This window comes from Schistocerca gregaria, chromosome 3 (assembly GCF_023897955.1).
Source record: "Schistocerca gregaria isolate iqSchGreg1 chromosome 3, iqSchGreg1.2, whole genome shotgun sequence".
Classification (NCBI taxonomy): Eukaryota; Metazoa; Arthropoda; class Insecta; order Orthoptera; family Acrididae; genus Schistocerca; species Schistocerca gregaria.
In genome coordinates, this window is record NC_064922.1 from 653,079,515 (window position 1) to 653,095,629 (window position 16,115).

General features: G+C 39.0%; 1 protein-coding gene across 1 annotated transcript in view; it reads left to right on the plus strand.

The window, feature by feature from the left end:
- Positions 1 to 16,115, plus strand: part of LOC126356110 (uncharacterized) — a 221,942-nt gene that overhangs the window by 168,325 nt on the left and 37,502 nt on the right. Inside the window, exons 12-13 of the mRNA XM_050006811.1 lie at positions 8,244 to 8,355; positions 15,088 to 15,174. Of these exons, the coding sequence (XP_049862768.1) occupies positions 8,244 to 8,355; positions 15,088 to 15,174 (199 nt within the window). The remainder of the gene's footprint in view (positions 1 to 8,243; positions 8,356 to 15,087; positions 15,175 to 16,115) is intronic.

The following is a 16,115-nucleotide window of genomic DNA, read 5'->3' on the forward strand; positions in this document are numbered from 1 at the left end:
GGCCTGCAACAACAATGTTCACAACCTAAACTTGATTTATTCTGCTAGTTTTGCATGCTTGATGTAGTCTGCTAAATTTAACCAAGTCATGCACTCACATGTTGACACAGTACTGGTGGCTGTGCAGACTTGATGTTTGTCATTCTATGCTGTTGTCATACTGCATGGCCTTGTACCTGCTTTTTGTTGTATATGGCCCTGTTCTTCAAGGCATATTCATAAAGTTTTAATTAACTTAAACAAAGAAATACTTTTATATAATTATTTTTTATTTTTGTCTGCCTGCAGGGATACGTCTACTACCCTGATACACATTGAAATGTCCACGTAACAATATTGTAATATTCCTTTTGATCAACCAAAACAAATGGTACAGCTCATTGATAAAGCGGAGTATCATGCAGTAATTAAATTCCTGCATTTTAAGCGAACAGTTGCAACAATTGATTCACTTGTGTCAGAGTGATCCAGATAACTTCTTCATACATCTGCATGTGCATCCATTACCTGTAAACCACTCTGAGGCTATTTCCTGTTGTACCAGTTATTAGGGCATCTTCCCATGACACTCATGTAAAGAGGGTGGGAAGAATAACAGTTTAAATATGTATGTGTGCACTGTAATTAATCTAGTCATGTTCTCACAATCTCTAGAGGACTGATGTGTAGAGAGTTATATTCCTAGATTCAGCATTAAAAGCTGGTTCTAAAAACTTCATAAGTAGACTTTCTCATGATAGCCTCTATCTTCAAGTATCTGTCAGTCCAGTTTTCTCAGCACCTCTGTGACAGTCTCACAAGGTCAAACAAACGTGTGCCTCTTCATGCTGCCCTTCTCTGTATATGTTCAGTTTCCCTGTTAGTTGTGTCTTGTAGGAGCCCCACACACTTTGGAAGTACCACACAAGTGATTTGTAAGCAATCTCTTTTGTATACTGACTGTTTGTCTCTAATATTGTACGAATCAACTTAAGTCTGCCAGTTATTTTACCTACATCTGAGAATAACTTATCATTCCATTTCATATTCTGCAAAGAGTTACACCCAGGTGTTTGTATGAGTTGGCTGATTCCTCTTATGACTTGTTGGTACTTTAGTGATAAGATACTATTTTTTTTTCATTTTGTGAAGTGTACAGTTTTGAAGCAAGTTGCAGGTCTTTGCACCACTTTGATATCTTATAATGATCTGAATGAATATTTATGCCGCTTTTCTTTAGACAGTGCTTCACTACATACAACAGCATCATATGCAAAAAGTCTGAGGTCACTTTGTATATTGTCAGCAAGGTTAATAATATACAGCTTGAACAGCAATGGTCCCAACACACTTCCCTGGGACACATCTGAATTTACTTCTACACCTGTCGATGATTCTCCACCCAAGATAACCTGCTGTGTCTGTCCCTATCAAGAAATCCTCAATCCCGTCACAAATTTCACTTTATGCCTCTGTGATCGTACTTTTGATGATAAGTGTAGGCATGTTACTGAGGCAAATGACCTCAAACAGATTCTCAAGGCCTTTGGTCCATCCCAAAACCTGGTCCCACGGTCCTATGTAAAATCACTAAGCAGGTCGCCTTGTTGACCAATTTGGCATTCAAGAAATTGTTCACTCAGGAGAATTGTACAAACATACTGTCATTTAAAGTGTCCTGTATGAATGATATAGTAATAAGCATCTCTGGCATAGAAAAATAACTGAAAGAGTTGAAAACAAATAAATAACCAGGTCCAGATGAAATCCATTTTCGTTACTCTGTAGTATTGGCCCCTTACTTGGCTTGCTTTTATTGCAAATATCCCATCAAACACAAAGTCACAGGTGACTAGAAAAAACACAGGTGACTCTTGTATATAAGAAGGACAAAAGAATAGACCCACAAAATTATGGACCAATGTCCTTAACATTGGTTTGCTGCAGAATTCTTGAACATATTCTGAGTTTGAATTTCATAAATTTCCGTGAAAGCAAAAATCGTATATCCCGCAAATCAGCTTGGTTTTAGAAAGCATTGCTTGTGTAAAACTAAGTATGGCCTTTTCTCACGTGGTGTACTGCAAACTATGGATGAAGGGCAACAGGCAGATTCCATATTTCTAGATTTCTGAAAAGAAAAGACTGTTAATGACAGTACAAGCATATGAAACAGGTTCTGGGATACATGAGTGGCATGAAGACTTCTTAAGTAATAGAACCCAGCATTTTGTCCTCAAAGGTGAGTGCTCATCAGAGACAATGGTATTATCAAGCGTGCCCCGGTGAGTGTGATGCGACTGATGTTATTTTCTTTATTCATAAATGATCTGGTGGACATGGTGGGCAGCAATCTGCTGTTGTTTGTTGATGATGCTGTGGTGTACAGAAAGCTGTCAAAGTTCAATGATTGTAGGAGGATACAAGATGACTTGGACAGCATTTCTAATTGGTGTGATGAATGGCAGTTGACACTAAATGTAGAAAAGTGTAAGTTGATGTGGATGAATAGGAAAGACAAACTCATAATGTCTGAATACAGCATTAATAGTGACCTGCTTGATGTAGTCATGTTATTTAAATATCTGGGCTTAATGTTTCAAAACAATACAAAGTGAAATAAGCATGTGAGGATTATGGTAGGGAAGGTGAATGGTCAACTGGGAGAATTTTGGTGAAGTGTTGTTCATTCATAAAGGAGGCTGCATATAGAATGCTAGAATGATCTATTCTTCTATTATAAACATTTGGGATTGCACCATGCCAGATTAAAGGATGACATTGAAGCCATTCAGAGGTAGGCTGATAGATTTGTTACCAGTAAGTTCAAACAACATGCAAGCTTTACAGAGATACTGCAGGAATTCAAATGGGAATCCCTGGAGAGAAGGCAATGTTCTTTTTGAGCAACACTATTGAACCATGGACCTTGCCGTTGGTGGGGAGGCTTGCGTACCTCAACGATACAGATAGCTGTACCATAGGTGCAAACAGAACGGAGGGGAAGGGGGGGGGGGGGTTGTATCTGTTGAGAGGCCAGACAAACGTGGGGTTCCTGAAAAGGGGCAACAGCCTTTTCAGTACCTGCAGAGGCAACAGTCTGGATGATTGACTGATATGGCCTTGTAACACTAACCAAAATGGCCTTGCTGTTCAGGTACTGCAAATGGCTGAAAGCAAGGGGTAACTACTGCCGTAATTTTTCCTTAGGGCATGCAGCTTTACTGTATGATTAAAATGATGATGGTGTCCTCTTGGGTAAAATATTCCAGAAGTAAAATAATCCCCCATTCGGATCTCCGGGCGGGGACTATTTAAGAGGACGTTGTTATCAGGAGAGAGAAAACTGGTGTTCTACGAATTGGAGTGTGGAATGTCAGATCCCTTAATCGGGCAGGTAGGTTAGAAAATTTAAAAAGGGAAATGGATAGGTTAAAGTTAGGTATAGTGGGAATTAGTGACGTTTGGTGACAGGAGGAACAAGACTTTTGGTCAGGTGAATACAGGGTTATAAACACAAAATCAAATAGGGGTAATGCAGGAGTAGGTCTAATAATGAATAAAAAAAAATAAGAGTGCAGGTAAGCTATTACCAACAGCATAGTGAATGCATTATTGTGGCCAAGATAGACACGAAGCCCACGCCTACTACAGCAGTACAAGTTTATATGCCAACCAGCTCTACAGATGATGAAGAAATTGATGAAATGTATGATGAGAGAAAAGAAATTATTCAGGTAGTGAAGGGAGGTGAAAATTTAATAGTCATGGGTGACTGGAATTCAAGAGTAGGAAAAGGGGGAGAAGGAAACATAGTAGGTGAATATGGATTGGGGCTAAGAAATGAAAGAGGAAGCCGCCCGGTAGAATTTTGCGCAGAGCATAACTCAATCATAGCTAACACTTGGTTTAAGAATCATGAAAGAAGGTTGTATACATGGAAGACCCCTGGAGATACTAAAAGGTATCAGATAGATTATATAATGGTAAGACAGATGTAGGAACTAGGTTTTAAATTGTAAGACATTTACAAGGGCAGATGTGGACTCTAATCACAATCTATTGGTTATGAACTGTAGATTAAAACTGAAGAAACTGCAAAAAGGTGGGAATTTAAGGAGATGGGACTTGGATAAACTGAAAGAACCAGAGGTTGTACAGAATTTCAGGGAGAGCATAAGGGAACAATTGAAAGGAATTGGGGAAAGAAATATAGTAGAAGAAGAATGGGTAGCTTTGAGGGATGAAGTAGTGAAGGCAGCAGAGGATCAAATTGGCAAAAAGACGAGGGCTAGTAGAAACCCTTGTATAACAGAAGAAATATTGAATTTAATTGATGAAAGGAGAAAATATAAAAATGCAGTAAATCAAGCAGGCAAAAACGGAATACAAATATTGACGGGAAGTGCAAAATGGCTAAGCAGGCATGGCTAGAGGACAAATGTTAGGATGTAGAAGCTTATCTCACTAGGGGTAAGATAGATCCTGCCTACAGGAAAATTAAAGAGACCTTTGGAGAAAGGAGAACCATTTGCATGAATATCAAGAGCTTTGATGGAAACCCAGTTCTAAGCAAAGAAGGGAAAGCAGAAAGGTGGAAGGAGTATACAGAGGGTCTATACAAGAGTGATGTACTTGAGAACAATATTATGGAAATGGAAGAGGATGTAGATGAAGATGAAATGGGGGATATGATATCGCGTGAACAGTTTGACAGAGCACTGAAAGACCTGAGTCGAAACAAGGCCCCCGGAGTAGACAACATTCCATTACAAATACTGAGAGCCTTGGGAGAGCCAGTCCTGATAAAACTCTACCATCTGGTGAGCAAGATGTATGAGACAGGTGAAATACCCTCAGTCTTCAAGAAGAATATAATAATTCCAATCCCAAAGAAAGCAGGTGTTGACATTTGTGAAAATTACCGAACTATCAGTTTAATAAGTCACAGCTGCAAAATACTAATGCGAATTATTTACAGACGAATGGAAAAACTGGTAGAAGCCAACCTCGGGGAAGATCAGTTTGGATTCCGTAGAAATGTTGGAACACATGAGGCGATACTGTCCCTACGACTTATCTTAGAAGAAAGATTAACGAAAGGCAAACCTACATTTCTAGCATTTGTAGACTTAGAGAAAACTTTTGACAATGTTGATTGGAATACTCTCTGTCAAATTGTGAAGGTGGCGGGGGTAAAATACAGAGAGCGAAAGGCTATTTATAATTTGTACAGAAAGCGGATGGCAGTTATAAGAGTCGAGGGGTATTAAAAGGGAAGCAGTGGTTGGGAAGGGAGTGAGACAGGGTTGTAGCCTATTCCTGATGTTATTCAATCTGTATATTGAGCAAGCAATAAAGGAAACAAAAGAAAAGTTGGGAGTAGGTATAAATATCCATGGAGAAGAAATAAAAACTTTGAGGTTCGCCAATGACATTGTAATTCTGTCAGAGGCAGCAAAGGGCTTCGAAGAGCAGTTGAATGGAATGGACAGTGTCTTGAAAGGAGGATATAAGATGAACATCAACAAAACCAAAATGAGGATAATGGAATGTAGTCAAATTAAGTCGAGTGATGCTGAGGGAATTAGATTAGGAAATGAGACACTTAAAGTAGTAAAGGAGTTTTGCTATTTGGGGAGCAAAATAACTGATGGTGGTTGAAGTAGAGAGGATATAAAATGTAGACTGGCAATGGCAAGGAAAACATTTCTGAAGAAGACAAATTTGTTATCATCGAATATAGATTTAAATGTCAGGAAGTCATTTCTGAAAGTATTTGTATGGAGTGTAGCCATGTATGGAAGTGAAACGTGGACGATAAATGGGTTAGACAAGAAGAGAATAGAAGCTTTCAAAATGTGGTGCTACAGAAGAATGCTGAAGATTAGATGGGTAGATCACGTAACTAAAGAGGAGGTATTGAATAGAATTGGGGAGAAGAGGAGCTTGTGGCACAATTTGACTAGAAAAGGGAGTAGTTGGTAGGACATGTTCTGAGACATCGAGGGATCACCAATTTAGTATTGTAGAGGGAGACCAAAAGATGAATACACTAAGCAGATTCAGAAGGATGTAGGCAGAAGTAGATACTGGGAGATAAAGAATCTTGCACAGGATAGAGTAGCATGGAGAGCTGCATCAAACCACAACAACAACATTGAGAAAATTTAGAGAAGTGGGATCAGAAGCTGACTGCAGAACGATTCTATTGCCACCAACATACATTTTGCATGTGTTTGGGAAAGTCACTTAGAAACGCAGCTCAGGGGAGACTTACCATATGGGATGAGAAGGAAAGTCTTCCCTTCTCATCCTGTATGGTAGTTTTTCCCTGACCTGCAGTTCTGGGTGTCTTTCCCAAAATTTATCCCCTTTCCTAGACCTCTCCAGTCCTTTTCCTTTACCATTCTTCCTTCCCCTTCAACTATTCTGCCTGAAGAAGGAGCCACTGGCTCCAAAAGCTTGCCTATTGCAACAGTGTATTTATCCAATTAAATGTTTAAATTGTATGAAGCAAAAATTTTGATTATTATCATTCTGTAGCACATAATACATTTTTCATGGCACACATCATACAAAAAAGACACAATATAATGTGACAAATGCCAACTTTTGATACATTTCAGCATGAAAAACCCTATTAAATTTTACATTAAATTCTTATGCCCAAGTTTTTGAGGTGAATGTTTTTCTCAGGCACAAAGAAAGTACCAGAAGTTTGCTTATATATGTAAATATAATTGAGTAAGTATGCAGATTGGATGGGTTTTGCACTTCACTGGTATCATGTCACCTTTTCCATTAATGTGTCAAAGATGAACACTGCAGTTTCAGTATATTTTGCAAAAATGGTGTATAATGTAGAGCACAACAATGCAATGTTTGGCTGCCTAATTACCATGGACAAGTGGTGATTGTATTACTATGATCCAAAGACAAAGGAGCAAAATAAACAGTGGACACATGTGGAGTCACTTCCAGCAAAAAAGGTGAAGACATAAATTGATCATTGAGCAAAGTGATCCTGAGTGTTTTTTTAGGACTACCATGACGTGGCAGTGATAGATTATGCTCATAAGGGGCTAACCGTTACTGAGCATATAAATGAAAGTTTCTGACAAGTTTACAAGAGAGCTCTCCAAGGGAGTATTTTGCTTTGTGACAGTGTCCCATTTTACACATGTTACAGTCATATATGCTGCTTCTTTGGGCTATCAAATTTTACCTCACAAAATTTTGAGGTGTCATGGCCTATATAAAATCTTAAATATTGGATATTTTGCTAAAGAAACTTGTTTCTATAAAGAAATTTTGTTTCATGGTTATTAACAGTGTAATTCTAATCTAAAAAATATGAATGACAAAAATAGAATTGATAAAAGAATGTGGAAATATCCTGCCAAAGGAAGTCAGTGTGCTTTGAATTTCTATGTTTTGGTTCATAAATACTGGAAAGAGTAAATCTAAAAACTCACTGAACAGTTCAAGTATTTAGTCAGTGATAGGCACATAAACAAGAATTGTCTGTGCACTTAAACAAGACTTTTTCAAAAAAAGTTCAGATGGCTCTGAGCATTATGGGACTTAACTTCTGAGGTCATCAGTCCCCTAGAACTTAGAACTACTTAAATCTAACTAACCTAAGGACATCACACACATCCATGCCCGAGGCAGGATTCGAACCTGCGACCATAGAGGTTGCGCGGTTCCAGACTGTAGTGCCTAGAACCGCTCGGCCACCCAGGCCAACCAAGACTTTTTATCAATGGCACAATGCCTCAGCAATGAGTATACGACAGGTTAATTACCTTTACTCTTCCATTATTTGTATTCCCCTAACTATTTTCACTACCATATTTATGTTAAAGGTTCCAAGTCCACATCACTGTCGTAACAGCATACCCTGTACAATATGGAATTTTTTGGTATGGTAAACCAATTTCCCAGAGATGATCATTCTACTCACATTTAAAGTAACCCAGCTGCTGATATTTCTCCCTGTGATATTTAATATGCTTACTTATTAGTGTGTTCTTTTATTATGTAAACCCATATTCAGCATTACCACTACAGGTAGAATATCTTGTTCTTCTTATTCTCCCTTTGTTTTGTTAGTATGGAACTGCATAAGAAGTTGAAGTGGCAACAATATAAATTAAATATGTTCATTCCCTTATGTATTTCCAGTGTATGTTATGTAGTGCCCTTTATTTATTTTATTTTAATTTTAATTGATTCCATTTTATGCTATTCTTTTCTAGGTGGACATGTTCATCAATTGAACGTGGCTATTCCCCTTCAGAAGCTCGAGAACTAAGAGCCATTGCATCATTTCACCATCCCTTGGGATTTGCATATGGTTATATCAGAATGGTACCAACTCTGGTCTATATATTGTTTATCATAATGACTTTTATAACACAATCAAACAAATATTATTACCCAAAGATAAATAAATATTCATACATTGTGCTATTTTTAACAGTTACAGTACTAAAATTTAAAGATTGTGTCTGAAAATCATCTTTCTTCAACGAGGACTCTTTATCTATTAATTAATGCATTTATTGTATTTGAGTTCATGTAGATGAAAAGGAATGCTTACAGAACAGCTGGAGACCTTTACATGCATGTTATTTATGGTATGGTTACACCTGGAAATTACATGATATCCTATTGCGCAACCTGTCATTCTGACTGTAGAGTCTTATACCAAGGGAGCAAGGGAGAGGATGTTGTTATGGGTGGTTGGTATCCTCTTTCCACAACACAAATGCACACATGGATTAATATGGTTTTTTATTTACATAAACTTAAAGTATTTTATTATCTTGAAAGAGTCCATGTGTTGTGGTACAAGCCTCAATTTTCCTGTTGTGACAATATCAGTAATCTTGCAATAGTTTTCTGTTCTGGTCACTGTGTACTGTCATAACCTGCAATATGAACTGATAGGTGCCACTGGAATATTGAGACGAGTTAGTGACTCAGGCCCTCTGGTTAGCAACAGCAGCCTTAATACTTGCAGTTGATAGGGTGTTGGCGGCGTGATGCTTGTTGGTGTCTCTCTTGTGATAGGCATGCATGAACCAGCACCTATCGAACTTCGCACTACATCTTTGCCAACCATTGTGCTGGCAACAGCTTATGCCAGTATTCCTCCCCCCTGAAATGCCACATCATTGTCTTATAGGGAAGATGAGAATTATGATGGGGAAGGAGGCAAGATGCTGGACCTAGAGACGAGCTGCGAACCATGACTGTGGAAGATGGTGTACTCCTGACTTGCAAGGCAACAGCAGCATCCTCCAGAAAACTGCTGCCGAGGCACACTTCCATGCCTGAGGGCATGCCCTTGGGTGATGACAGTGATGGTAACGGTGGGGTCCATGTCCATCAGGTAGGCGAGCGAGGACGGTGGGGGCCAGGGCACATTATCCTTCCGCTCCTCCTGAGGTTCTCTGGTGGCACCAGTGGGCAGCTGTGAAAGCCACACAGTCCCATGAGGCCGTGAATCTGTTGGAAGAAAAGCAACAGAATCATTGGGCAAATGATGCATGAATTTGGTTTTGGTGGTGGCATTGCAAACCATTGGGACCTGCAATTAAGTACATGAAAGAGCTAATTCATTACTGGATCACATGTGTTTCCCAGCACCCATGGTTGCCATAAACCCCAAAAAGAACAAAAGCATGTAGCACAAAGCAATATGTGTGGATCATTGGCAGTGCCGGATGCTGCAGTGGGTGTACCAAGTGTAGCAGCGTCCGATGGCGGTGGCCATGCAGAAGTTCTGCTGGTGATGGTCCGTCTCATAGGTGGGAGCAATAGAGAGCACGAAGGAGTTGCAGCACCTGTTCCTGTGTGTAGGTGGTGCAAAGCTTAGCCGTCTGTTGTTTAAAAGTGCATACGAAGTGTTCTGCTTCTCCATTGAACTGGGATGAAATGGAGCACTTGTGAGAAGACAAATGTCATTTCATTCACAAAACTGTTCAAAACCACATGGTGTGAACTGTGGTCCGTTATGCAACATAAGTACTTCTGGCAAACATTCTATGCAAAATATGAAGGACAATTCTTGAATGGTGCTACGTGATGTGGTAGAAGCCATAGGCACCACAAATAGGAACTTGCTAAAAGAGTCTACCACTATGAGTCAATGATTGTTCAAAAATTGTCCTGCAAAGTCTATGTGCACTCAGTGCCATAGCAATTGAGTCTTATTCCAATGTCAGTGGCAGAGCGTTTTCCATGCAAATGTGACACTTTCAAGTCATCTGTTCAGTATGGGTGTCCATGCCCCACCAAGTACAGTGCCGGCACGTTAACTGTTTAGTGTGAACAATTCTCCAAAATCCTCGGTGGAGCAATTGCAACACACACTTTTGCAACACTTTGGGAATAAGCACATGTGATTGTCCACAGTCATTTTGAACTAGAATCACACTCTGTTGAACTGAAAGGTTATGACAGCATGCAAAATATGGGCACACAACTGAGTTCTGATTACTGTTCTATGAACAAGGCCAAGGCGTGCAAATATAATGCAACGAAATCTTGAGATCGGGATCTGCTTCTATGTCCTGAGCAATTTTTTCTGTAGTGCAAGGGAAAAGATTCCATAAATTCAGAGCCCTGTGCATCGATTTGGCAACAAGATGTGGCAGAGGCATCAGAATCAGTCAGGCCAATTGGAAGGTGAGATAGGACGTCTACATTGCCATGTTTGCTGTAGGTCTGCACAGTTTCACATTGATACTGCAAAAGCAACAAAGACCAACGTTGCAATTTTTGGGCAGTGCATGTAGGAACTAGCTTCGATGTGTGAAACAAGGACTGCTAAGGCTTTTAATCTGTCACAAAATTAAGTGCTGACGTTGTGTGGATGCTTGCATTCACCTCTCAAGTACAATTTATGGGTTATGTTGTTCCTGGTATTTAATTTTACTGTGGCATTTTCTAGATGTTTTTTGAAAGATAAAGTAAGTCTATTGTTATCCCAAAATATTTTGAGAAAAGATTATAGCAAACTGAGTTGTTGCTGAAGTATGCTTGGAGCCCTAGTTATGCTTGTTTTTGTTATTGAGATGAAAGCATGACACCTCAGTTTTGGTCTTGTTTTGAATTTGTCTCTTGTTGGCAAAGTATCTCCCTAGCACAGTAAGGTCTTCTGATAAAATGTTATTGCCTTCCTCTATGTAGTTACTGAGGGTGTTAGAGGGCAAGATAAATTTTGTAGATGTCTTATTTGGTATATCTGAAATATACAGATTAAACAGGACAGGGCAAGCAATCATCTGTCATTAAGAAAAGCATTTTTGAGTTCCTGAAATGCGTCTTGACAATCTGTAGTGGCATTCAGTACAAACCAATTGAAGTTGTAATGTTGCCTAGTACTGACTGCAGTTAAGACAAATTGTGAGGAACAGTCAGGTCACAGATTGCAAACAAATGGTGTTGGAGGGGCTGCACACCCTGACTGTTTGTCATATGGCCGAAGTACTGTAGTTCAGTTTTAAAAAAGTCACACTTTTCAAGACAACACTTGAAACCTGCTTCTGACAACACACAAAGTGTTGACAAATTGGTGATATGTTCCTCCGGTGTATGATCTGAGACGACAATAACATCAAGGTCGTTTGAACAAAATGGAATTTTTGAAATCAGCTGTTCCAAGTACCAATGAAAAATTGTGGGTATGAAAGCACTCCTGAAGGGCAAACACAAATATTTGAACAGTCCTAAGTGTCTATTTACAACAAACACTTTCTGTGATTCTTCATCCAATGGAGTTTGCCAGTAGACACCATGCAAATCTATCTTAGGAAAGTAATGTCGTGCACCAAGCCTGTCTTTGAGTTCCTCAGGGTGAGGTAATGGATAATTGTCAGCTACTGTCTGTGAGTTGTCTGTAGACTTGAAGTCAACACAAATGTGAATGCGACCTGAAGGCTTAGGCAAAAAATGCGATGACTTGCCCATTGGCTAGTGACTAGCTTGAATAGGAGCAATTACACCATTATGTTGCAATTCTTTCAATTTACTGGCTACCGTGTCTCTTAAAGCAATTGAAATGGGGCAGGCCCAGAAAAACCTAGGCTGTGCATTGTCTTTCAATATAACATGAGCTAGAAAGGTATTAGCTTTTCCCATTCCTTCTGAAAGTAGTTCAAGAAATTCTTTAAGCGAGCTAGCTACAATGACTTTTGGATTAAAAGCAGTCACTGAACGTTCATTGTCATGGATTCCAAGACCAGTCAAGTCAAACACATCCAAACCGAATATGTTCTGACTGTCTCTTGATTTACACATAGTAAAAATCACTGTCCTAGGGTGAGATTTGTAAGTGGCGGGCAAGCTACACTGTCCAGGCACTGGAATTTCTTGTCTGTTGTAAGCATTGATGTGCTTTCTAGATTTAGAAAGACATGGTGAGCCTAACTGTTCATATGTGACACAATTAAGCAAAGTTACTGAGGTATGTGTGTCTAATTGAAAGTTCAGTAGATGGCCAGCAATTCCTAATGATACAAATAGTTTGTTAGAATGTCTTTGCACAGGAGGTGTTGTAGTTTTGAAAACACAGTGTGTCTCCCCCCCCCCCCCCCCCCCCCCCCCCCCTCCCACACACACACACACACACACACATGTAACACGTTGCATTATTGGATGGGCAATCCTGTCTTTTATGGTGAGCAAAACATCTAGGCCAAGACTTCACTAAATTCACAGGCCTGTTTACATATCTACGTGGCTGTCTGCATGCACTATTTGATGTGGCTGCTTGGGATGGTCACGAGCAACGGGCGAATTGACCTGACAAATCCGAACCTGATCAAAATTATTGGCTGCTATGGCACCCAAATCATCTTGCTCTAAGATTTGCAATACTTGGGGAAGTGATGGATCAGAGTACTTTAAGATCTGTTCCCATATTCTACTATCTGGGACACTGAATGTTATTGCATTGCGTATTATTAAATCGTTCTAAAAGTTGCCACAACTACATTTAAATTTACACTTCCTAGTCATGCCCATTAATTCTGTGTACCACTGGCAGTATGTCTGTTACAGCTTTCTCCGCAAGTGAAAGAACTGATATCTGGCTGTAGCTACTTGTATTTGCTGGTCATAGTATTGACCTAATGCAGAGATTGTCATAGCTGAGATTGTCAGGAGATGCAGTTGGGAATAGTTTTTGTATTAACCTGAATATTGGGGACCCTGTAATGGAAAGGAAGTATTGTAAGTGTGCAGTATCTTGAACACAATGAACTTGACAAGGTGCTTAGAACTGAGTCACACTTTCGAGCCTTTGTTCTTCTGTGTCCCTAAATTGCCAGAACATCAGTATGCTGGTCAGCGGCACTTGGGCTGGTTGGTTGTGTGGCCAACGCAGCTTGTGTAGCAGTGGCCGTTGTATCGTCATCAGTAGGGTAGCAGTTTGTTGGTTTTGAAACTGAAAAATTTACATTAGATCCATCACATTGGTCGTCTGTGGCTGAGGTGCAAGGGCAGGGGGTGGAGGGAGCAGGGAATTCGTGGTTTACACAAATACATTATATCAAAAAGCATGCAAAGCCTCTGAAAAGAGAAATGTGGTTAGTTCTGTGGCTCCCCTTCTGGAATACTTGGAAGAACACAACAACAAATTAGCAATTAAGAATGCTTGAACACGAACACCCCTGTAAGCTAACCACAAGAGAAGCAAGCAAAATCTTCAGCCAAATGGATTAACTTCAGTCGCCACTGAATTAACCTCATTGCCACTGTAGTATCCTCGTCACCACTGTAGAGTCTTGTAGCAAGAAAGCAAGGGTGAGAATGCTGTTATGGGTGGCCAGTACCCTCTTTCTACAACACAAATGCACATTTGGATTAATTCTGTACTTTATTTACATCAACGTAAAGTATTTACTTATCTTGAATTGAGTCAATGTGTTGTGGTACAAGCTTATCAGTAATAGTCCTCCTACAGACAATATCAGTAATCTTTCCATAGTCACAATTCTGGTCACTATGTACTATCGTAACCTGCGATATCAACTTACAGATGCCAGCTGGAATATTAAGTTAGTGAGTTAGTGTCTGAGGCCCTCCAGTCCATGTCGGTGGACTAAATAATTGCAGTTGAGAGGACGTTGGCAGCGTATTGCTTGTTGGTGTCTGTCTGGCCTCTCTCGTGATAGGCATGCTTTATCCAGTACCTGCTATTAATCTTCGAGGTACACCTTTGCTGACCAGTGTGCTGTCGACAGCTTATGCCAGTACACTTACTCCAGTACTGACTAGTTAGTGGGATACATTCTTTCTGTAACAAATACTGACAGACAGAAGTATAGTTAAGTTAAGTCTGGTGATAAGCCATGGCGTAGGAGCACTTCTCCCTAACAGATGGTCTGGAAATGTCTCAGTAAGGAATCATATGTTGACATGATGTGAATGGGCACTAGAAACTGCCACAAATCCTTATGCTCATTCAGAGCATATATTTTTTGCAAACATTTTTGCAACTATGTATGTTCACCTTTCTTCAGATGAAACATTTTCTCATTTGAAAACTATATCACAGAAAAACATAATCCCAACAAACTGTTTCTTATAGGTGTGATCAACAACAAGGATATCAAGAAATAATTATTGTTGTGTGTAACACCATATCTTCCCCTCATTGTGATTCATCACTTTTTAAACTACTGAAATTATTGCTTCTAATCAGGATACTGTTAGAAGTGGTGAACTCTACCACGCTTAGTCTGAAAATGACAATGAATACATTTAACTACATTCATTTTGGCCATCTACAATCAGCACTTTGGCTTCTCCTGAATGTAAAATATTCCCACTCTCTTTATTTACTTATCTGAAGAAAACAGCCACATTCTTTGCTAGTCTCATATGAACTTACACTCATGAACATTTTTAGTTTCCCTTTCATCTATATAAATGTTGCAATATAGCAAACAAAATAATTTTGAAAATGCAAGTCCTTGTTCATTCAGAAATACCCTATAGTGTCCAAAAGAACATGTCATAACAATAAACTTTGCTGTTCTTACTATATCACATTTTGAAACAATATATTTCTATGTGTTCTTGTTTCAGACCCAACTGATATATAATGATGGCAGCAAAAGTGACACAGTGATTGAGGTGAATCTGAGACATCCTGGAAAAAATGATAGGAATGTTGTACGTAATATCATTTAAAACCGTAGATTTATTTTAGACTATTAATATCTGATAATGTATAATATTAATGGAGATCTATTGTCCAAAAAAAAATAGTATAAACAGTCATACAGTTCATATGCAAGGTTCTCAATCTGTGTGTGTGTGTGTGTGTGTGTGTGTGTGTGTGTGTGTGTGTGTGTGTGTGTGTGTTTGTTTGTTTGTTTGTTTGTTTGTTTTAGTCTACTATTAAAAATGTTGATACTTTTTTGACAAAAATATTTAATAAAAGACTTCCATTCCTCTTCAAGAGCTGTCTGAACTTACGGAAACTGCTGTTCCACTCAAAAATAAGTCATATCAATCCCTTTTGTTCACTGTAGCCCATTGGCCCATTTATTATTTATTTTTCTAGTCAGTTATTTCCATTCTCACATCTGCTTAGGTTGGTGGTTGGTTGGTTGATTCAGGGGATGGGACCAAACAACCAGGTCATCGGTCCCAAATCTGCTTAATATGTGGTTTCAGTTTTTAGTGTCAGTTTCTAATAGTAAACTCTACATGATATGTGCAGACATTCTCCCTATGACATTGAATCGGCTGTAGAAAAATAATAATAATAATGAAAAAGGGGTTTATTTGATGTGGGATGGTCCACAGTCTTTGTGTAATTATTAACACAGTTTATTCCATTTAAGGCAGTCACATTTTTTTTATTTATTGTCTTGCATGAAACTATGTGTAACATACTGTACTGTTTTATTATATTCAATATAAATTACATATGGGGCTCTGCATTGACTCTGCTCATACTATTTATTTAGATAGTGTTCAGTTTTCATGGATTTGGTAAATATATAAAAATAATAGGTATAAAACAATGTAATCAGAAGGAAAAATGGAACACACAAACAGTGTACAGTGGGACCTCGCTTAACAAGCATGTTCCATTATGCACGATT